The 23,966-nt window shown below is 32.9% G+C and overlaps 5 protein-coding genes across 5 annotated transcripts; 2 read left to right on the plus strand and 3 right to left on the minus strand.

Moving 5' to 3' along the window:
- Positions 1-351: 351 nt before the first annotated feature.
- Positions 352-3,899, plus strand: PHYBLDRAFT_142647 (hypothetical protein; the record flags this gene model as incomplete). The annotated part of the gene is made up of 6 exons (XM_018430850.1): positions 352-386; positions 3,128-3,181; positions 3,233-3,473; positions 3,532-3,586; positions 3,692-3,781; positions 3,847-3,899. The coding sequence occupies 6 exons, from the start codon at positions 352-354 to the stop codon at positions 3,897-3,899; spliced, it is 528 nt and encodes a 175-aa protein (XP_018295174.1).
- Positions 3,900-3,964: 65 nt separating this feature from the next.
- On the plus strand, positions 3,965-5,495 carry PHYBLDRAFT_142648 (hypothetical protein; the record flags this gene model as incomplete). Its single annotated transcript, XM_018430851.1, has 10 exons — positions 3,965-4,005; positions 4,072-4,110; positions 4,267-4,321; positions 4,383-4,426; positions 4,582-4,616; positions 4,794-4,848; positions 5,020-5,049; positions 5,110-5,164; positions 5,310-5,375; positions 5,433-5,495. 10 exons carry the CDS (start codon positions 3,965-3,967, stop codon positions 5,493-5,495), a joined length of 483 nt encoding a protein of 160 aa, XP_018295175.1.
- Positions 5,496-8,018: 2,523 nt separating this feature from the next.
- Positions 8,019-9,358, minus strand: PHYBLDRAFT_23168 (hypothetical protein; the record flags this gene model as incomplete). Its single annotated transcript, XM_018439796.1, has 3 exons — positions 8,019-8,726; positions 8,819-8,935; positions 9,014-9,358. The coding sequence occupies 3 exons, from the start codon at positions 9,356-9,358 to the stop codon at positions 8,019-8,021; spliced, it is 1,170 nt and encodes a 389-aa protein (XP_018295176.1).
- Positions 9,359-15,888: 6,530 nt separating this feature from the next.
- PHYBLDRAFT_109402 (hypothetical protein) lies at positions 15,889-20,882 on the minus strand (the record flags this gene model as incomplete). The annotated part of the gene is made up of 10 exons (XM_018428112.1): positions 15,889-15,981; positions 16,165-16,451; positions 16,776-16,982; positions 17,082-17,943; positions 18,301-18,926; positions 19,036-19,194; positions 19,498-19,599; positions 19,740-19,779; positions 20,305-20,688; positions 20,760-20,882. Coding segments are annotated over 10 exons (2,883 nt in total), but the record flags the coding sequence as incomplete, so codon positions are not given.
- Positions 20,883-22,311: 1,429 nt separating this feature from the next.
- PHYBLDRAFT_108948 (hypothetical protein) lies at positions 22,312-22,976 on the minus strand (the record flags this gene model as incomplete). Its single annotated transcript, XM_018428080.1, has 3 exons — positions 22,312-22,412; positions 22,613-22,698; positions 22,798-22,976. 3 exons carry the CDS (start codon positions 22,974-22,976, stop codon positions 22,312-22,314), a joined length of 366 nt encoding a protein of 121 aa, XP_018295178.1.
- Between the last annotated feature and the right edge of the window lie 990 nt (positions 22,977-23,966).

The following is a 23,966-nucleotide window of genomic DNA, read 5'->3' on the forward strand; positions in this document are numbered from 1 at the left end:
TGTATGGAACTTGATACCAATTATTAACAAAACATATAAAATAGTTCAGTACAAATATGAGTATTTGCCTTGAGCTGTCTCATTTATTTTATTCTATTTCATATACTGCACTTTTATATACAAGCAAGTATTTTTCCCATCGCTCCAAAAGACACTCTCATAACTACTAGTAAAAAATTCGCCATCAAAAGATATACTACTTCTTCTGATAAAGAGAAGTAACAAATTGCGAGAAAGTTGCATGGCATAATATCCAAGTCAAAGAAAAATTGTAAGAATTGAACTGTCGAGAGTTAGCTTGCTTTGATACAGAAGTATACAGGCCTCTCCATACCTTTTTGTACAAAGGATATGTCCCAGAATATTATTATACGATCATCGAGAGGGTAAGCTCGTGTGCCACACTGTGTTTACCATTTGACTACACGATAAAACCTATTCTGCATACCTCTGTAAACTCTCATTTCTGATAGGGCTTACATATACGTTTTCTTAAACCCGTTATTGAGGTAGTAAATATATTGGGATTCTCTTGGATATGCTTGTTTTAATAAAATAAGCTCAAATACAGATAAATATAACGTAAATCATTTTTTATCTTTCATAATAGTAAAACTTCTGAAGAAGAAAGAGCATATTTATAGATAATAGGATACTATATATTATATTGTCTAAGCATTCATACAGATATATGTTAGTAAAATCAGAAAGGTTGTTTTCTCTATCATCTTAACGATCGTTTCTCTATTTTAATCCTACGAATATTTAAGCGCGTGGGGTGGACAGACTGAAATTTCAAAAAAAAAATGTTCAAGCACCTTTTATTGGTCAGTCTTCCCTAATTGCCACTTGGATTGAGAGAAAGAGTATGATTTTAAGGAAAGACATGTGCCATAGGATGCAAGACCTAGAAAGCCCTACAATAAAATACTTTTACATGATGAAGGATATGGTACAATGAGCACTTAATTTTATATACTATACATCTGAACTAATCTTGAACTTTTCTAACAAAAGTTCGGACAGTCATGAATTGCTCTGATGGACTAAGCTTCTTGAACCTTTTTTTTGCACTTTTTAGTCTGTCCATTTGAATAGATGCGAAATGACTCCTACTTTTGGTAATTTGTTTTTTTTAAAAAAAAAGTTAGCAAGTTGTCAATTGGGAGTGAAATTGACATAGATGAGGGTAAATCTAGCATGAATTACTCAAAAATTGCTCTAGAATAAATGTAAAAATAGCAAAAGTTTGGGTAATTTACACTCAGAAAGACCGGAAGGTCCATATCTTCAAAAAAAAATAGCACACAGTTGTCCCTCACCTTAATATTTTACTCCTGACCAAACAAAACCTATACGTTCAGTAGCAGTAGATTGTCTCTTTGCTTTCATATTGTGCCGTCAGTCAGTCTGAGCAATAACAGAAAAAAATAGTAAATAAGCAGAGCCTTTAAAAGGTGATTTATATATATGTAATAGCCATTTTACTAGCTTGATCTATCTGTGACCAGGCTAGCACAATTGCAAGCACCACTACTTTTTCATGGTGTATAGTGTAACATATAAATAATTATAATTATCGATAGAATGGTGTATATTTGAACACATATAAATGTAAAGTGTTTCAGGCAGTTGGGTTATGCTGTATTAATTTCTCGGTTGGATTATGATTGGTTTATAAAGTAGTACAAACCAAGGTCGATTGACAAACACTAGCCTAGACCCTGTTCTTCTTTTTACTTTTATTTTACTCTAAGAACGATGCTTTAACTTGAGGTACCAACGACTTTCAATAGTCAGGCTGTCAATCCCTTCATACTGAAGCACTGAAAGTACTTTTATTTCAAGAAAGTATTCCTACACTTTGTGTTTATTAACTCAAGACACTGGTAAAAAAGCTAGAAGAAAAATGGAAGTCTTTCACACGAAAGAAAAGAAAAGATATAAGCAGCAATTTTTTTCGGGGGTGCTTCTTAAACTAATAAAGTCACAGCATGTGAAACAAACAAACAAGAAAACAAACAAATAAATATACACAAGACTTTAATTAAAGCTTTATAATCAACACAACTTTACACTTCTTTATTGTAGTTTAACGTCTAGCCGATTAATACTTTGTATATCAGTAGTACAGCTAAAATGAACACAGAGGCATATATAGTGTCTCGACAAGTGGCTGTTCAAAAGCATAAGCCTTGTTAACAGAATCACAACAGAAAGTAGAATAAAAAAGGGGATGGGGGTCCATAGCAACTGAATAATTTGACATGCATATAGTCCACCAATCGGAAGACATCATTTAAATGTTTTCATGCTAAAGTAAAGTCTGGACCACTATTGCTACTATGCTCCTCTAAGCCCCATGACACATGTGATGCTGCACGGACAGCACGGACCTTATGTGACATAAAAAGAACTAAAACAAAAAAAGAGGCAAAAGAAAAAAACAAAAAAAGAGGCAAAAGAAAAAAACAAAAAGTAAAACAAGTGCCTGCACAGCACGTCCTTCAGAATATAAGTGATACTTCTTTAAAACCCAAAACCCATATTTTAAGCATAGATATTAAATAAAGAAGTAAAATAGTAATAATATATACATGTTGTCAAGGCTAAAAGATAAAAGAAAACCGAAAAAGGAATAAGAAAAAAACCGAATTTTATAATATATTATCAAACTATCATAATAAAAATAATAAAAAAGAACAGCAACTCATGATTGAGACGTCATGAGTTTTATAAAAAAAAAACACCTATCCAAACAGAACGCGTCAAAACAACTCTCTTCCACATACCATTAATACTTTATACACTTCTTTACTGCTCTCTCACAAACTGCTTTAATCAACATAGACGTTAAGGACAAATCATAACCAATAAAAATCCATTTTGCTAGTCAAATCTCAGGCTTTTATCATATGTAAAACAGTCAGTAGCAAGATATAAGACAATACGTCAAAACCAGTACACAGCAAAAATGAAATACTGAGGTCCAACACTGGTTTGACCATCAATCCATCCAAAGCCTATTCACACTCAGAAACAAGAGATAAACTGACAGGACTTACTATATTTCAAGGAGTATATGATATTCATCAAAGACACACATTGTGAAGATTATTTTGTCTAGTCTTTTGACAAACAAGGTCAACGATAAAAATAAGATCTCCATCCAGGCCTACAGGTATATAAAGGCTCGTTGATTAATCATTCACTGTCTTTGATATTTCTGTAGGGACTTTTCAAAGTCAAGCAATCAAGAACAGGTTTCCATCCAGGGCCACAGGTACACCAAGACTCGAGGAGCATATGCTCATTGTCTTTTGTATGCTTCTAGTGTCTTCCGTCCAGGTCAAACATCAAGGAGCCAATATCCATTCAGGGCTACCATTATGGGCATATACTCACTAGATTTAATATATCTCCAGTCTCCAGCTATCCAGGTCAAGCATCAAGATTCCGATCTCCCCGCCATGGTTATAGGTATAAAAAAACATCATGGGCATATACTCACTAGATTTAATATATCTCCAGTCTCCAGCTATCCAGGTCAAGCATCAAGATTCCGATCTCCCCGCCATGGGTACAGGTATAAAAAGCATTATGGGCATATACTCATTATTTTAATCTAGTTCTAGTCTCCGGCCATCCAGGTCGAGCTTCAAGGTGCTGATCTCCCGTTATATGGTTATAGGTATAACAAAAATCGATGAGCAATCACACTCGGTTTTATTTATTTCTAGTGTTGAATCCACCAAGATCATGCTTCACGGATCCGGATTCAGTCCGTGGCTATAGGTATACAAAAACTCGATGAGCAATTACTCATTGGATTTTATATATTTCTAGTGTCTACTCATCCACGGCAATTATCAGGATCCGATTTTCATGAATTGTTATAGCTAACCAAGTTTCCTTTAAACCTTTACTTAAAACAAACTATACTCTTTATTTATACTTTCTTTTGATGGCAAAGAACGATGATCAAATATACATCCATTATGGAAGGTATACAAGTCGTTCTTGGCCATTACTAACCTAGAAGTATATATGACTATTGTTTTTACTCTCCAGGCCAAACAGCAAGGATCAAAACTCAAATTTGGGCTACAGGTAAACAAGACTTCTTGAGCTTTTACTTACTGTCATTTATATATTTCTAGTGTTTTTTTCCTTAAAGTTCAAATATCAAAGATCTGATTTCAAATCAAGGTTACGGGTACACACTTTTCTCTCTGTCTTTACATGCTTTCTTTCGTATTGGCCTAGTGTGTTTACGATCCGGCTACACAATGAAAAAATTGTTTTCCTTCCAGTGCGACAGGTATATACATCTAGTTCGGCCTTTAGTTACTGTTGGCTTTATTTCTCTACTGGCTTCACAGTCCAAGCCAGCCATCATGGATCCTATATCCGTCCAGTGTTACAGGTATACACTTCTCTTTGGGATTTTACTTACTGTCGGTTTTAATTTTCTACTGTCCTTAAAGTCAAGGCCAGCGACCAATCATCTGGTATCCGCCTAGAATTACAGATATAAAAATGTTTTTGGGCCGTTACTTATAATTGTTTTTGTTTCTCTAGTGTCCTTGCAGTCAAGGGTAACGAGCAAGAACCCGGTCTCAATATTGGGATATAGTGTTACACATCTCTTTGATTTTTGACTTGCTGCAAGCTGTATTTTTCTCGTGACTTTACAGTCAAATTCAACGCTCAAGGATCCGGTTTCCATCAAGTTTTACAGGTATACAAATCTGACAAGTGCTTTTATTTAATGTGTCTTTTTTTTTGTCAAGTGCCTTTACTGTCTATGCCAATGATTCCGAATCCGAGCCCTATCCAGAGTGACAGGTATACAAATATGTTTGCGTCTTTACTAACTTTTAGTTTTATATGTCTAGTGCCTATACGGTTTAGGCTGAAGAACTAGGACTTGATATTCATCCAGACTTGCAGATATATATTTTCGTTGGGCCGTTGCTTATTGGCTTTTTTTATTTGTCTATTGTTTTTACTGTCAAGGGCAACCATCAAAGATCCGATCTCCATCCAGTATGACAGATATACACTTTTCTTTGGGTTTCTACTTATCGCTTGTTTTTTTTTGTCTAGTGTTTTCACCGCCCAGGTCGAAGAACAAGGATTTCATCTCCATCCACGGTTACAGGTATAAAATTCTCTTTTAGCCTTTGCATAACGCTTGTTTGATTTTTCTAATTTCATTACTGTCTATGCTAAATAATAAGGATCTACTCTCCATCTGAGGTCATAGGTTTAGAAATCTTTTTAAACATTTTCTTACTATCAATTAGATTATTCTAGTGTTTACACAGTCAAAGCCAAACTATAAAGCCTCTGTTGCCCGTCCAGGTTCTCCAGTATATATATATTGAGCATATACTTACTGGTTGTTGTTTTTAGTTATCTTGACATAGTCAAAACCAACGAGTAATGCTCTATCATACATCCAGGGTATGAGATACACATGTCTCGTTTAGTATTTAGCTATCAACTATTATTTTGTCTAGCTTTTTTTTTTATATTTTAAGCCAACGATCAAGTTTTGAATATTTATTCATGATCACAGGTATATATTTCTTTTTTTAGTCTATTTACCACCAGGGCGAACGATCAATATTCCGCTGCCCATTTTGGGCTATATGTATACATGACTCTTTAAGCAGTTAATACCTGTCGCTTTTATTTGTCTAGTCTTTTAATCGCCAAGTCCAAAATTTATGGCTCTGCTCTACATCATGGGCCGTAGGTATACAAGTCTCTTTGTGAATCTATTCACTGATGGCTATAAATACTTATAATTTCACAGTTGGTGTCAAAGATCGTTGTTTAACTCTTATTCATATGTTACAGGTATACATTGTTTGCCCATTTTTCTTTGAATGATGCTTGTATTTGCTTATTTTTTTTCTCTTCGTAGTTTAGGTCAATTATCATGGTTCTATTCTTTATTAAGGATTAAAGGCATACGAAGGGATTTAGGAATTTTCTCACTGAAAGTTGTATTTACTAATGTTTTTACAGCCGAGGCCAGGTATCAATATTCCACTCTCTATTGTGGACTACAGCTATATTTGTCTTTTATATTTATTTATTTACTCCTAATTAATTTTTCCTTATTATTTTGACAGCCAAATCTAACGCTGAAAATCCCAGTCTCTATCAAGGGTTACTGGTATACCAGTTTCTTTGAATATATTACTACAAATTATTTTTGTATATTATTTTAAACGGACAAGCCCAACGATCAAGATTTCAGGTTCGAACATCATATACCTGCATATACATTTGTTTCAATAACTACTTTATGCTGTTTCTATAGTACTTTACGGTCATATTTAATGCTAAACATTTAAACTTTAGCTCTAGATATGGATCATAGGTATGCAATGATTTTGGACCACTCCATACTACTTGTTTTATATAAGAAGTATATGTGTAGTCGAGACCAAATAATTACCATTAAAATAATTTAAACTGGATACAAGTATAAAAGGCTTTTGAGAAATTTACCAACGCCCATATTTTTTCATGTATTTCATATCAAGGATCAAGTAGCAATTTTTTGCTCTCCATCATTGTTTAAAGGTATAAAATTCTTTTTTAAACTTTTCTTTTATTAATGTTTTCATTTCAGTAGTGTATTTCCAATAAATTTCAAGAATCAAGTTTTTGCCTCCATTATATGCTAAAAGTATACAGTGCTATTTGGAAATTTACATAACGCAATTTGTTTTCGTCTAGTACTCACAGTCAAGGCAAGGATCAAGGTGCCACTTTTCCTCATAGCATAGAGATGAACAAGATTCTGAAATTTAATTACTGCTTCATAATATGCACACACACACTTATTTACAGGTGGACTTATGTATGTATGTACGTATTTATACAATGAGCCATACTTTGGATTCAATAATGTAGCTGTAAAGTACATTAAAATATATAAACATATTAGCATCTTCATTTTCTATATATTAAAGTAATCAATAAAAACAAAGAATTGGTAATTCCTGTAGTGTTCCTTGAAAGTATCATAGTGTTTTTCCAAAACCATCATTTTAATCACCACTCGTTTCTCATAGTGTAATAAAATCATCAGTACTTTGGGCAGAATATATACCTCTCTCTCTCTCTTACTATTGAAATATTAGCTGTATTTAGCTTATGCTCGTTTAAGTTGAAATATATATCTATAGATGTATTAGTGTTCTTAACATAAAAAAAGGGGGAGTAAAGGGGAATATGTTTAGCCTTGAATGGGGTGCAATTCAAGTTACCAGATATTGGTTTCTTTTTTAGTAAGTTGAGGAAAGTAGAAGATCTTGTGCCCAACTTTATTTCTTTACTTCTCTGTGTGTGTGGATCATGGCGTTAGTGACACACAAATCCTTAATTCAAATATGTCTTTTTTTTAATTATCTGGGATTTTATCCTGTTGTTATTTTTTGACACTAGCTAGGAAGCTTCTATAATATTTAGCTGTATGTCTGCACATCTTAACACATAACATACAATATACCACACACTACATAGAATACATATTAACTTTTTAAGAATAATATTAAAGTATCTCTCTTATTCTTTTGTTTTAGGTGCTGTATTAGTGCATAATATAAACTAAAATATATGTTTAAGGTAAAAGAAGTATATGGATATTCTATATATATATATGTGTGTGTGTGTGATTTTGAAAAATAAAAATAAAATAAGCAGCAAGTTGGCCAACATTTTTGTGCTTCGAACAGTCCTGTACACAACTTTAAATATATATTTTTTTGGATCAAATTGTTGAAAAACTGCCTTTTTGATTTGTGGTTAAATATTTCCGTTTATTTTATTTTGAATACATGTATTGAATAATAATAATAGAAATACAAAAGCGATATCTAATGTATGATATGTGATTTGTGATGTGTATATCGTGTGTGTATGTGTAATGGATATATATATATATATATGTGTGTGTGTGTGTGTGTGTGTGATTATTTTCTTTTTCTTCTTCTTTAATTCTTGAGGAAACGAACGTCGCCTTCGTCTTCAATAAATTTACATTCTCTGTATGATTTGTACAATGCCTGAAGAATAGGGGTGTCATCAGACATATAATGTTTTCCCAAAACCTTCTTGATGTGCTTAGTGGCTTCTACTGCATGATAGTGTGGCATATTAGAAAAGAAATGATGGGCTACATGAGTGTCCGAAATGTGGTGGTGGAAATGATTCAGTATGGGCCCATATGAGCGATCAACTGTGAGAGCAGCGCCACGTTGGAAGTTCCACACATTGGGACTATAACGGGGAATCGCTGAGTCGGTGTGCTGGAGATAGGTGATCAAGACAAGCCAGCAGTTGACAAAAAGATAAGGGAACACATAATACTTCATTACAGTCATCGAGCCGTAAATTTGGCCAGCACAGACTAGGCCAGAGATTGCGACAGCTAATCCAATGTTTGACTTGACAAAGTCTGCATAGTTATGTTCCTCAAAGATGTGGCAATTGAAGTTGAAATGTGATGTCCAGGTTTTCTTTGGACGCTTTCCGGTTACGTCAAGTAAGACATAACAAACCCACCCGAACACAACCAGTCTGAAGATCTTTGCTGTTTCTACAATAGGGGATTCCATAAGAGCACTGTGAGGTCCGTCGAGCTCATGGTCCTCTTCTTTAGGTCCTAGCTTTCTATGCGATCGTGTTCTAGGAACATATACCTGCAAAAAGATGGGCATGTATTTATATAAGTAATAGTTTAATAATATGGCTGTTTGCGATAATATAGCTTTTATATAGAAGAGATAGTTACCATATCATTGTACAAGTGCCCATTAGACTTGTGATGCTTTGAATGAGAAATCTTCCAAGAGTAGTATGGAACAAGCAATAGGCTGTGGATAATTATACCAACGCTATTGTTTATTGTCTATATATAATAATAATAATAATGTTAGTGTTAGTAAGAAAAAAGCGCATACTATAAATATATAATTGATCCATGTACCTTTGAAGGACTGAATGCTTGATGTCCACATTCATGACCGATAACCCAAAGACCAGTACCCACAATTCCTTGTAAGACACTGTAGGTAGCCCATAGGACAAATCGAATATATGGAGATGACAGAGTGTCAATCTTGCTGGCACCGTACATTAGTAGTGCGACAAAAAAGAAATCGTGTAAAACATATCCAAAGGACCGAAAAGTGTCAATACGGAAGCAGTGGGAAGGAATAGCATCACGGATTTCCTTGATAGTAAAATCCGGAATCTCCCATCCTTTGGCAATTGCCTCGTCTAAATTGAGTGCTTGCTTTTCTGTCTTGATTGATTCAGTGTTATCCGACATAAGAAATAATATAAGGATGAAAGACACAAATAAAAAACGAAAAGCTTTGGTTAAACCAGTGTCTTTTAAACAAGTTTTTTTTGTAGGAATATACAAAAGTTAAAATAACTCCGGTTTTATTACACAGACATTGAACAGCAAGATTTACCTATCAGAATATAGTAACCGTATGTTTCCTTCTCCCCCCTTCTCCCCCCTTGTAAAAAAAAAGATGCTTTGAATTTGAAAAGATATATATATATATATATATATATATATATATATATATAAATCATAAGCAAAAAAACAACAACTATAGCAACAACTACAAAAAAAAGGCATTGTGTCCCAAAATCAAGCAATAGGCATGACTAAATAAACTCCTTTATCTCTTTCTTTCTCTAAAGAAGAAGAGAATATGCTCAAGGTCACTGGTTTTTCCATTTCGAGTCAAAAAGGGGAGAAGGAAACGAAGGAAGACTTGTTCCAATGTCTAGAGGATAAAACCGGGAACCGTTGTTCGTTTCCGTGGTAAGCAGGGAACGGTCGAAAATGCACGTTTTCTGAGATATTGTCAATTCAAATAGTTATAGAAATAATACTAATCCTAATATGATTTATTTCGTGCAGTGAAAAACGCAATTTCCTGGTTTGATTCTAAACACACAAAACACCAACGTATCTGTGCAGAAAAATAAATAGGAATAAACCTAAATAGATAATAGAGTAAGTTATTTACTTGATGCAATTAAATACAATCTTTTATCTATCTACATTACAATACGTTACATTATATCAATTCATTAATATCACAAAATACAAATACAAGTATAAGATAACATTTAGTAATTCTCTCATTTGATAGTAATAATAATAGTAGTAGTAGTAGTAGTAGTAGTAGCAATTTCCTACAAGATTGAAAGAAAAATCAATAATCAATAATAATATCTCCTTTCCTCCTCCTAAAATTCCCCTTACTTTTGAATGTGCTTGTTGAAATTTGCTTGAAGAATCTTTTTCGAACTGATAAGAACTACTCCCATTTATCATAATTATTATACAATGGTTAACAATGATATAGTCTAGTCTAGTATAGTCTAGTCTAGTACAGTCTGGTTGGCACAGACACATTAACCACACTATTCACATCGAATCTGCTTTATAATTCTAATAGAGATCTCAAGTATATTCTTTCGGTCAATTAATTACCATTAGATAATTGAGTTTTGCCCTTAATTATGTTATTCTTTAAGTAAACATAAATATATAGTCTGGATCGAGCCTTTCTTTTGGGCTTTATTGTGTTTTGAGTTTCTCGGTCTCTTTATCTTTGGTCGATTTAAACAAAATTAATTCAGTTTTTGCTTAACTAAATCAACATCTAGACTTGTCTGATCTGTTCATTTACTTTTAGGAGACCTTTACTAGTGCTCACATTCATATATATATATTGTGTGTGTGTGTGTGTGTGTGTGTGTTTTTGGGATCTTCAAAGTCAAAATACTTGTGAATACTTGAGATTACAGGTTTTTATTTATTTACTTGGTCTGGCAGATAACTATTCCTATTATTATATGTATGTACGTATGTATGTATGTATGTATGAAAGTTTATCAGACTAGGAAATAAAAAATACATTTAATTATGATATGCTCTATATTCTTTATCTCACTCCTCTCCTTGTAACTCCTTTAAAACATTCAAAGATCTGTGACCAAAAATAAATAAATAAATATAAAATAGTATATTTGCTTCATTTTCTAACATTTAATTAGTTGCCTGAAGCATACAGCTTAAGATAACAAATAATATAAATATAAGAAATACCTAGATAATAAGTAGTAAACTCTAATCACACACATATACAAATATAGTTACTCAAATAGAAAATCAGTAAGACTTTTTTTTTTCCTTTTAAGTAAGACTGTATGTATATTAAGCTTCTTCTATTATCATTATGACCTTTTAGAACAATACCCTAAGAAAGGAATGATGAGTAAAAATTAAATTAAATTATAATAGAAATGAGAGGGAAAACACATCTTGAATTTGTATTAGACAACTTGGTAGTGTGTCCTTATAGATGGGTCTCTATTTCTCTATTTCTCTCTCGTTTTTGTATCCAAAAAAAATGAAGATCAAATCTAATCTAGTATACTTGAATATCAATAAAGCTTATTACAAATATATATTTCTAACTTTATTATCTTTAAGGAAACTGGCCGTACTGTTATGCAATATGCATTTTTAGATTACATAAGTATTATACATATGCTGTAAAGAAAGAAAGAAAGAAAAAGAGAAAATAAACATCAAATTAGACATGATCATGAGAGTTTGTGCTTCCGTAATGCCAAACATGCCATCTTATCTGCTTCCTAGCTGAATATTCAATTCGATTGCTTGTGAATACATAAAGAAAAAAAAACTTTGCCGTATAAGCTTTGACTAAAATATATATGTTGCTGATCTTTTGAAGATGTGTAACCAATGAATATCATCCAAAAATAAAATGTTTTCCTATCTTTGTGTGCATATGTGCATATGTGCGTATTTGCAGCGTGAAAAAAATAGTTGAAAAATAGGCTATTATACACACATAAATACAGACCTCATTTAAGCTTGCAGAGCATCCGATAGTAATAATAATGTATACAAATTAGAGCGTTGAATAATTGCATTAAGATTAATTTAAAGTTGAAACATTTTTTTTTAAAAAAAAAAAAGATAGATATGTACAATGCATATACCACGACAGACGGTGAATTCTGAAAGTCTATAACTTTAGCCAAGCAGCCATAAAAAGAGCAGCAATAATAGCAACAAACTCAAATATTTGATATTTTTTGTTGTTGTTTAGTTCTCACCCCTGAACTTTCGCCCAAGAGACGTTTAACGGGCCAAAGCCACATCTTTCTTTAATCTAAAAGAGAGAGAGAGAAAGAGAATGAAAAAATTCTGTGTCACGAATTGTTGTACGATAATTTAATATGGTACTGAATGTTGCACTAAAAGGCACAAATTTTGGAAACCAAAGAAAAAGAAGAAAATGAAGAAAATGAAGAAGAAAATAACGAAGGATGACAGGACCCTTGGCTACGCTGGCTATTCAATAAAAAGTATTAATGATTTAAGAAAAACAGCAGGTAAAATTACTACTGTATCTCTATTGGTGAAGCTTGGAACTCATTAAGATTGTCTTATCAATTGATATAGAGAGAACCAATAGAATAAAATTATTTAACTCAAAAGTTATTGCAAAAATAAAATAAAGACATGTAAAATAAAGACATGTAAAATCCTCCAATTCTGTCTTAGCTACATATCTTTTCAACAAATTGGCGATAGTTTTCAGCATAAAGCTAGCATAGGCATAATAAATATAAAGGAATAGTCTGTAGATATCATAGCTGTGCCTTCAGTTTACACACCAATAAAAAGAAATAGCAATAGCAATAAAAGAAAAATATGGCCTATACATCCAACATGTTAGGCCTTTCTATATCTCGGTATATATGTCTTTAATATATGTCTTGGCTTAATAAACTGTGTCAAACAATGTTATTCTACTCTAATTTTCTCTCAATCTAAACAAAACAAATATTCATACACCCATTAATATATGCGTATACTATTAATCTATCTGCGCGGATACACAGGGATAGGCCGGTTGAGTACATTTTTCTTCTTCTTTTAACACGGAGTCGATACAAATGTCTTGCAACCAAACCCTGCCTTGGATAGTTTCTCAAGATAATACAGTGCGTATTAAATAAAGGTTGTTATTGTTGTTATTGTTTTTGTTTCGAATAGCTCTAAGAGATACATATACTTCCTTATTATTATTTGAGTATTTAATATTATTATATTGTGGTGTTCTATGCTGTAACATTTTATAATAAATAAATAGAAAAAGGTTGGGATTCCATGTTCGTTTGTTTGTTTTATTCTTATTCACAAAAGTAAACATTTCAAGTATCTACAGTGCAAGTTATATACATATATAGTCAGTATTCTCCGTATTCCAGGACCATAGGACGTTTGGACGCAAGGTCTTCAGGATGACAGGACTTCGAAAATTCAGGATAAGCAGATATTCAGGAAGTACAGGGTTTAAGGATGACATAATGACAAGATGTCAGAATGCCAGGAAATTGGGAAGGGTACGCCTAACTCATTCAAGAGTGATCCAGGGACCTCAATGGTAGCTACCCAACTGACATGTATATGAATAGATATTCAATTGAATCGACAATCCGTAAATCTATTCTATACACATGTAATTGTAATTATATAAGATGAGATGAAATGAGAGCCACTTTTTCTTATGGCTTTTATATAAATGCCTCTCTCTCTCTCTCTCTCTCTCTCTCTCTCTATGTCTGTCTTTCACTCAATTCTTTTTGATTTTTAATTTTATTTATTTTATATAGAAACCCTTGGTTCTAAAAGGTGGCAATGTTTGTAAACATTAAAAGGAAAAGAAGCCAAACTCAAAAAGTGAGGAGTAAGCTCAATAAAGTCCAATTGAACCGAGTACGTGAAAATAAATAAATCAGTTTCACAAAAATATATTAAACTTTTTTGTTTTCTTCTTCTTTTATATCTCTTACAGGGTTATCGTCCCATTTCCATTTCTCTCACTCTCTTCACCTATCTATCTATCTATCTATCTATCTCACTCTAACTCCCCGCCTCCCCTTTCCCTTTCCCTTATCTTTCAGGTGAAATGAGAAGAAGAGAGGAGGGGAGGGGAGAGAAGAAGGACGAGAATAAATATAAGGCCAAGGATAAGGGTTTTATGTCCAAAACCCATGTGTAAGTGTGTATGTGTGTATGTGCAAGGTGATTTTTTTTGTTTGATTTTGTAAAAAAAAAAAAAAAGTAACATGGTGCCAGAAATATATATATATGTCAGGACGTTGTACAGAGTTTCTAACATTTGATATCTTGTACAGTTTCAGAATGTGATCTTACTCGCAACCTTAGAGACGAACAAAAAAAAAACCAAAAAATATATGTATACTTATATATATATAAATTACAAGAGAAATACATCTTCAAGTATGAAATTTCCGAATGTCAATCTTATTCAGTCAATAAAGGGGGGATTCAACAACCATAATTTTTTTCTTTTACTCTCACATTTATATGCTTGAGTTTTAATTACCGATATCATTGGTCGTAATTAATTTTAAAAGTATAATAAAAAGTCTTTTTAAAAAATCTTAATATATAAACGCCGATCATAACAAATAGTTTGTATTGGACAATACTTTAAACTCAAGTATAGAATAAAAAAAAATAAAAAAGTAAAAGATTGTTGAACTCCCCCTAAGAATAATAATAATATCCGACAATATTTTTTTTGAAACAAAAATGAAAATAAATTAAATAAATAAAAGCAGACTATATATATGTGTGTGTGAAGTAAAATAAAATAAAATAAAATAGATAAAAACTTTATATAACAAAATAATAATAATAATAGTAATAGTAATAGTAATAATAATAGTAATAGTAATAGTAATAGTAATAGTAATAGTAATAGTAATAATACGAATAAATAATAATGGTAGTAGTAGCAAGACAAAAAGAATATATGTTAATTTAGCTGTCTTTTTTTTCTCCTTCTTTTTCTTCTTCTTCTTTTCTTAATTGATTGATTAATTGTAGGCTACATATTCATATATATAAATATAAATATTTACGTATCTTGGGTAGGCGCATACAAGACATGTTACATGTTCCTGTTCCTGTTCCTGTTCCTGTGAATATGTCAACCAATTAACCAAAAATCAATATAAAATAAGAATATGAAAAAAGAAAGAAAGAAACAAAAGAAAGGAAGGAATGAAAGTAATAAAAGAAAACATAAATGAAAATTGTATAAATAATTACGTGCCCTCTTAAAAACTAAAGGCGAAAAAGAAGAAGAAGAAGAAGAAGAAGAAGAAGAAGAAGAAAACAAAACAAAACAAAACACCCTGTATTTTCTATTGAGAAGTTACATGCTGTGCCGAGTTTAGTGGGGAATGTGCATATGGGGAGGAAGGTGAAGGAGGAAGTTGGCCAGAGGAAGAGGAAGAGGAAGAATTGTTATGGTGATGATGATGAGGATGAGGATGATGGTATTGTTGTTGATGTTGTTGCTGTTGTTGTTGCTGTTGGTGGTGATAATACTGCTGCTGCTGTTGCTGCTGCTGTTGTTGTTGATGCTGTTGCTGCTGCTGATGAAGATGATGATAGCTATTCATGGATGAAAATGAGGAATGGCTGGTGTTAATTGGAGGTCTGAGGTTGACGGCTTGGCGTGAGAGATTTGTAGGATAAAAGTCAGAGGAAGGATGTCGGTTAGAGTAAGGTAAGAATTGCTGTTGTGTATAGATAGACGTAGGTGGTGGGTGCTGTCCATCGACTAATCCATCAAACAGTCGAAGGTCGGTAGATGATGTGAATGATGGAGGTATACTGGTAGTGCTTTGGGAAGGATGCTGCTGATGCAGGTTTTGCTGTTGCTGGTGTTTCTTGTGCTTCATCATCTGCTCTACCTTTTTTAAGAATTCTTTTGAAGATATGTCCATCATAGCCGATGCGTCTGCTAAACTAGGATCCTGCAAAAACGGCTCTAATTCCTCAGGAACCTATCGATGTTATTATTATTGTTTAAAAAAAAAGCAAATGATTGGTTAATTGATTAATGGACTGACTCATTTTTATTGTAATAAATATATATTGCATTAAAGTGATAATGATACAAGACACATTTCATTTCATTTCATTTCCTTTCATTTTAATTTGATTTTATTTTATTTATTTCTACTTACCAAGCATAATTCCTCACAAGATTCCAATAAGACCTCAACTACTCCAATAGCCGAAAATGAATCGTCTTTTACAGGATCTTTTGAATCGGTTGTCAGAATATTCGGTGCGATTACACGGGCAAGATTGGGAATATCCATGCGACTGCCGACGTCAGTTGTTACATGAGAAAATGAAGCAACCCATCGTAAAAACAGAACAAGGACCTCAAGTGTATCTCGATTACACCTCGGAAGCATGCAACATGCCAGATGAAGGACATGCCTTCGTGTAGAAGGATTTGTAATTTCTGTTTATATATACATATATATATTCATATACATATTAGATATTTGAATTGATCATTTTTTGTTTTATTTAATATTTATTTTATTTATTTATAATGATAATAGTGATAGCAGAAGAAGAAGAAGAAGAAGTAGTAGTAGTAGTAGTAGTAGTAGTAGTAGTAGTAGTAGTAGTAGTAGTAGTAGTAGTAAAATTGGCGGTTGTGGTTGTGGTGGTGTTATAAATGCATAATAATAGTAATAATAGTATAAGAAAGAGGTGGTTGGAGAAGAAAGGAAAAGACAAAGAAAAAGAAGAAAAAGGAAGAAGAAAAGAGATTACTTACTTTGAGCGCATGTGAACAATCCATGCAGTTTAAATGTCAATAACGGGTCCGGCAATTCTCTCAAAAACCTTTTTAAAAGAGCAGCAATTTGAATTACATTCTCTGATGTCAAGTCTACATCATGAGGATGTTTGTCTAGTTGCTCTGTCAGTTCCTTTAGCCTTCGAATGTTGCCATTCTTTCGAAAAACTCCTTCAACCGACATATCTACACCATTAAAGAAATAAGAAAAAATAATAATAATATTAATGATAATATGTATATATATATATATTTCATTTGAATTGATTTTTTTTTCTCTTTTACCTTTTTGTCGCATAGCCGTAATGGCATCGTCTAAAAATCCAGCAATCTTTATCGGTGAAGGACCAGCTCCAAGGTTAGATTCTACTCCTGTTTTTTCAGTGAGAACGTCAATAGGTACGCCAAATGTACCCTCTTCTTTGCATTTCTGGGCCTTCCTTCCACCCCCTGTTCTAAAAGATGTAAAGAATTTTCCCCAAATAGATGCCTTTTTGAGCTCAATCATGTTTAACAACTCGCCAAGCGTAAAATGCTCGCGCACATATGGCTCAATATGAACCACGGCTACATGACGGATGATCATGTACTGCAGAGCAGATAGTTCAGAGAGATAGATTCGAGACCTGGTCCCAGCATGTGGAGCGAACATTCTTCCTGCCATTGCCGTTGTAGCAACAGGATGAGTGTAGGGGTGGGTTTGATTATGAGTTTGAGGTTGAGTAGGGGGGTGGTGCGGAGAAAGCTGGGTAGAGGGAAGTGTGGTTGGTGTTGCGGTGGCTCTGCCAAGAGAATAGGGCGGGTGTTCGGCTACGGTGAGGGCAGCAAATTGTGGAAGGTCGTCGAGTCCAATGCTTTTCTGGGGTCTGTGGCGTGTCTTATTTGCCAAAGCATGTGTTGGCAGTGGTGGTAATTCCTTATTCTGGTCCGACAATCGTACCAAACTATCTGACCGCGCCGGCGCTGGTCTATTTGCTGCTGTATTGGTGTTGTCGTTAGAGTTGTCGGTGTTGGTACCAGTATTGTTATCGATTTTATTGATATTAGCAGTAGTAGCAGATGTGCCCTGTTCAACATCATCAATTATGGATGTGTTGGCATTGCCGATGATGGTTGATCTTTTGGCTGTTTTGAATGACCGAGAAATCTTTCGGTCAGGTTTAGTGGCCGAGATCATGCTAGTGTCAGTTATGTAGGTCGGGTAGTGATGGGTTCTTTCGTCAACGTGCTGGCTCACAACCTGCTGCTTTTCGACAGTGTGGGTGATAATTTCTTTTCCAAGTGCGTCTTTTGGGGCCTGGATCTTTGACTTTGTCGAATAATCAATTGCTGATAATTGCTGATCTAACAATTATTAGTATTATTATAATATGTATATATAAAAGTATTAACATACGACGTATTAAATAAGCTGTTTTATATTATCATCATTACTATTGTTACTATTACCTTGCTAAAATAGCAAAATAAATAGTAAATTATAAAAGTAATAATTAAACTAAACTAATAATGATAATGATAATGATTTTGTACCTGTGATGTGCAAAAGACTACACAATCGACTGAGTGCCACTCGAAGGAGGAATGCATATTGCACGAGTTTTGTAACGTATTCAAAAGAATTCGTGGTGCTGTCTCTTGATCCCGAACATCGGGTACACATTAAAGTGTGCGATGATGCATTAAATACAGCCAGATGGGTGTGATCTGCGAGGGATCTTTTGCACTGGTGGCATACAAAGCATCGTATATGCCATCGGAATTGTCCGGATTTCATGCACTGATCTTCAATTGATAATTTGCAACAGCAGCAGCAGTCAGTGGCCTCTTTAGATTTCACCAGTCTCTGACTGTCTCTGCTGTGTCTTTCTTTTCCAGCGACCTCCATTAGTTTAGCCAAAAGACGAGAGACGGCTACAGGTTTTCCGACAATCAAATCTAGACGTAGGGCAGCCGATAGTGCTACACGAATGAGGATCTTGAGGTAGTGTGCCAGACCGGTGATAAGAGAGAGTAGTTCTTGAGAGATTCCCAATTTTCTCATCTCGACTTCTTGGGTTTTCCACATTAATGAAAAGAAGTTGATGATCTTTTTGCAGAGCATCTTGGCTTCCCGAGTGTATTTGAATTCTATACAAATGTTTATATATAATTAATATGTAAGACCAAAGAGAGAATATATATATATATATATATATATTGAAAGGTAACTATGCCAACTAATAGATATGTATTTTACCTTGCTGCTTATGTTCATGGTAGATCATCAAGAGTTCGTCTATTCCTGAAAACAGGGCTTCTACATGGACTAGAAATCGTTCTGAAATACAAATGCCGTTGATATAACTTCCATTGGATACGTGTAGCAGCATTTCAGATATACATAAAGCCGACGATTCTATAGATATGAATATCGATAGGTCAATTGATTGATTGGTTGATCAATTGAATTGATTGTTCATTTTTTTTTAAATAATAATAATAAGAACAATATGTGAGTTACATTGTTTACCAATACCATTTTTCAATTGAAGATTAGTATTATTATTTTTAAAAGAAAGGACATTACATATTCACTCTCTCCTCTTTACCCCCCCTTCTTCCCCCTTCCTTTAACCTCAAGATATTTCTTCTGCACACTCGTTCCTTTATTTAATTAACTATTATCTAGTTTCTCTTTCTCTCTTTCTCTCTTATTTACCTTCAAATGCAGACAAGACTTGCCATATCCGAAAAACCTTTTCTTCTGTCTCTTGGTGTTTTTCAAGTAATTGACTTGGTGTTTGTGGGGAACGATCTACTGCTATTAATACGATCAAAATCATGATTACGATCATTATATAAGCATGAATATCAGACATAACATAACAATTTGATTTTCTTTGGACAAAATCGTTATTTTTACATTTATTTTTATTTTACCTTTTTGTGTAATAATATCACCATCTTCAATTGACGGCTGTGCGATGCGAACGTTCCAGTACTATATATATATAAAAAACGTGGGTTTGCGTCAAACGGGAACTGAATAAACGAATGGCGGAGATACTCCCCCAAAAAAAAACGAGAGAGGAAGAAAAAAAAAAAGACCTCTCGTTCTTTTTTTTGTCTTTTTTTGGTAACTAATAATTCGTGGAAGAAGGGAGAAGAAAGAAGGAGAATAGAGACATAAAGTCATACAAAGATATATAGCAATAGCAATAGCAATAGCAATAGCAATAGCAATAGCAATAGCAATAGCAATAGCAATAGCAATAGCAATAGCAATAGCAATAGCAATAGAAATAGCAGTAAAGATATTATAGAGTACATTGAAGTGAGGGAGGGAAATGGTGAGAATGATTGGGACTATTTGTAGTCTATAGGTGTGGAAATTGAAAGAAAGAGAAATATAAAGGGTACCGTGTACGGTGTACGGTGCGTGGTGTATGGTGTACAGTATACAGTGTACAATGTATACAGTATGATACAGTATAGTATGCTTTTTTCTTTTGGATTTTTTTTTTACCTTGTGAATCATATAGCACTCGGGATGCCAGTGTTCGACATCATCTTTTCGGTCAATCTCTACATATTGTTTCAAGATTGCCATCTCGCAACCAGCGCACATGACTGCGAATTGGATTGAATAGTGAAAGTGGCAAAATACTTGACCATTGTGCTCATAATATGAATCCTCAGGACCAAAGACTACTGGACATGCACTGCATGTGAAATGGTCGGTGTGGTATTTTTTGTTCGCGGCAATGATGTATGATTCTTTGAGAAAATCTTGGCAATTGTCGCAAATGAGGTCGAGTCTAGCAAAATAATCGCGCTCGCAAAGGTGAAGAGTCTGATTGGAATCTAATGTGAAAGTATAGAATTTTGATGCGACCGGTACTCCACAATCCTAGTTCAAAAGAGTGTGAATATGAATATGAAGATTATATATATATGATAGACTTTGGGAACTTGGCTTACTAGGCAAGTGAAGCATTCGGGATGATATTCTTTGCCTAATGCTTTCATGAATCGACTGCCTACTAGATCATGACATTTTGCACAGGTAATTTGGCTTTGGATTGCGTCAGGGTTTGGTTCCATTAGACGGGGTTAAGATAGTCTTATTGTTGCTGTAATTGTTGTTGTAGTTGTTGTTGTTGCTATTGAAGTAAAAAGAAAAAGGTGTACTGATAATAGTAATAATAATAATGATGTGGTGGTAGTGGTAGTGGTGGTTGTGCAACTTTCAAATCTGGTGTATTGAAATATAGTATATATATATATATATATTATAAAATATATATAATAGAGAGAGAAAAGAGATGGAAGAAAAGAGAGAGAGAGAGAAAGAAAAAAGAAAGGCAAAAAACGTTGGTTGGTTAATTATTATAATTATAAATATAAATATAAATAAAAAATATAATGTTACTTTATTTTTATTTTTATTTTTTTGGTTGTGTGTATTCTGTAGATTTTGTAGCTATGGTAAATTGTTAAGTTAAATGCACTGAATTGTTATCAATATTTTTTGATTTTGATTTTTTTGATTTGGTGAAAAATATCTATGGATCTTTTATTTTACGTTTCTTGTATGTATGTTTTTTTTGTGCATGTGGAATTGGGTATGTTATATGGATTTAATTATATGTTTTATTCATTGTTTCTTTCTTTCTTTCTTTCTTTATTTCTTATTGCCTATCTAGTACCTTGTAATGTGGTGTAGTATGTAACTTGCTTAGTTAAATGGAAGTAATATATGTAAATATTATAGTAAAAATGATACTTACAGACAAGAGATCTAGAAAATCAAAAGAATTGATAGAACAGACAAAAATCGAAATGTATATATAATAAATGTATAGATAAAAAGGAAGAACAAGAAGAAACTTAATAAATTATTATTATGTGATCATAAAGGAGACCAAATATATATACATAGACATAGACATAGACATAGACATATATATTTCTACTTCTCTATCTATATCTTCTTGATATTGCTAAAAAAGGATTATAAGCTCATGTACAAAAATAGGTACAATTCTTTATTTTATTTATTTTAGCTTCCCGGAGTCTATATAATTATATATTATATTTAAATATGTATATATGTATGTAAATGTATTCATACAAAAGAGAGAAAAACAGTTCTTTTTGTATCTATATTGACTAGAAAATAAATATTTGTTTTGGCTGTCAAAATATATGTATATATGTATAAAAGAAACACTCTTGAATTGAAAAATCTTAAAGGGGGGACTCAATTGCAATTACATCATCTTGGTAAAATAAGGATAAATGATTATTATACCACAAAGATATCTTGTAAGCTTATTTAGTGAATACATATATATATATATATATTTTTTTTTGATCCAACAAAAAACATATATAAATAATAATAAAATACAATAGAGAGAGAAAGAGAGATCTATTTCTGTGTTACAATATATAGATATAAATATTCAAATATTGGTTTCGTGACAGCCTTGTAAAAATAAATAAATAAATAAAAATTATAACAAAAGACTTATCCTTCCAATAGAATTTGAGCAATCACATAATCACCATCATGCGACAGTGAGACATGTACACCCTTGATCCCATAAGCCTTTGCATTATCAACCTCAACTACAGGTTTACCTACAAACAGATTTGTTAAAATAGAAGAAGTAGAAGAAGGTTTTTTGTATATATATATATTTTATATACAATATGAATTTTTAAAAGAGGTCACAACAACACTAACAGCAACACACTACAAAACACATTTTACATATTTTACACACAAACAATTTATAATATTATTTTTTTCTTTAGTTTATTTTTACCTTTGAGCTTTGTTACTGTAACTTGTTTCCACTCTAGCTTTTGAACCGGGAACAAGGCTTTATAAATCGCCTCTTTTATGCACCAACTTAACACACACACATATATATACAGAACCTTAATTTAATTTAAACCACTCTTTTCTTACTGATATATACATTATTACAGTTACCGTTTGGCAAGAAACATCAACTGTTGCTCTTGAACAACCTGATCACGACATTCAGATGTCGGAAACTTTCTTGTAAACATCTCATGCTCATTCTTGCTCAAGATTCTTTTTGCCAGGCCACCGCTACCTCTTCTAGCCACCAAACTAGCCAGGCGAGGCAAATGTAAAAGATCAACTCCAATACCCAATATCATTTCAAATTAAAATAATGATAATAGTAACAACAATATTAAGCTGTGGCTGTGAAGGTTTATAAAACATATTTGTCTCTCTCTCTTTCTGTGTGTGCAAATTTTGGCGGGCTGTAAATAACAATATTTATTTATTTATTTATTTCACCAAAGCACAACACAATAAAGCAGCTCAAAGCAACTCAAAGCAAATGTGTTACCCAAAAGAAACGTTTTTGTTTTGTATATTTCATTTTTCCTTTTATTCTGTTTTAATTGGGGACACTTCTAAGGCTTAGGCCACCAACCTCTTTATTTGGACATTTGGCTATTTGCGTATTATTAGAGTTGAAACGGCAAAATAAATAAATAAATAAATAAATAAAGGAATTGGCAGTTGAGCCACGTACATATTTAATTCTTTGAGGTTCCTCAACCTTTCTTATCTTTAGGACATAAACAGGACGATAATGATAATGCCCAACCTCTTGTCTCTATATTTCAATATTTCTATATATACACATATGAGTTTATTTGTGGGCAAGATACTAGATATGTAATTCTCTAGGTTTTCTTCAAAATATCATCGAAACTATGTTTTGCTTTTCTCACAATCATATGTTTAACAAATATGTAATACATATACTTTCTTATTTGTTTGTGACTTGGTCTTATTTCTAAACATCAATAGCTTACAACCTCTACAGCTAGAGCTAGAGCTAGAGTTAGAGTTGGACCTACAATTGTCATGTGTCTTGCAAATGATTACTGCCTATTTGCAACTCTACACACACATATACCCACATGCTTGCAAAACATTCCGATTGCACTGCCTTTGTCACTCTGTGTAGCAAACCCCAAAGAAATATATATATAGTGTGCACACCAACACAAAATAATAATAATTTAACACCATCTTTTCTGCTCATTTTTTTTTATTTTATTTTATTTTTAAAAAAAAAAATTATTATACAATTCCCATTAATAGTAATTTGTACAACATTATAACTCACT

Source organism: Phycomyces blakesleeanus, assembly GCF_001638985.1.
Source record: "Phycomyces blakesleeanus NRRL 1555(-) unplaced genomic scaffold PHYBLscaffold_5, whole genome shotgun sequence".
Taxonomy (NCBI): Eukaryota; Fungi; Mucoromycota; class Mucoromycetes; order Mucorales; family Phycomycetaceae; genus Phycomyces; species Phycomyces blakesleeanus.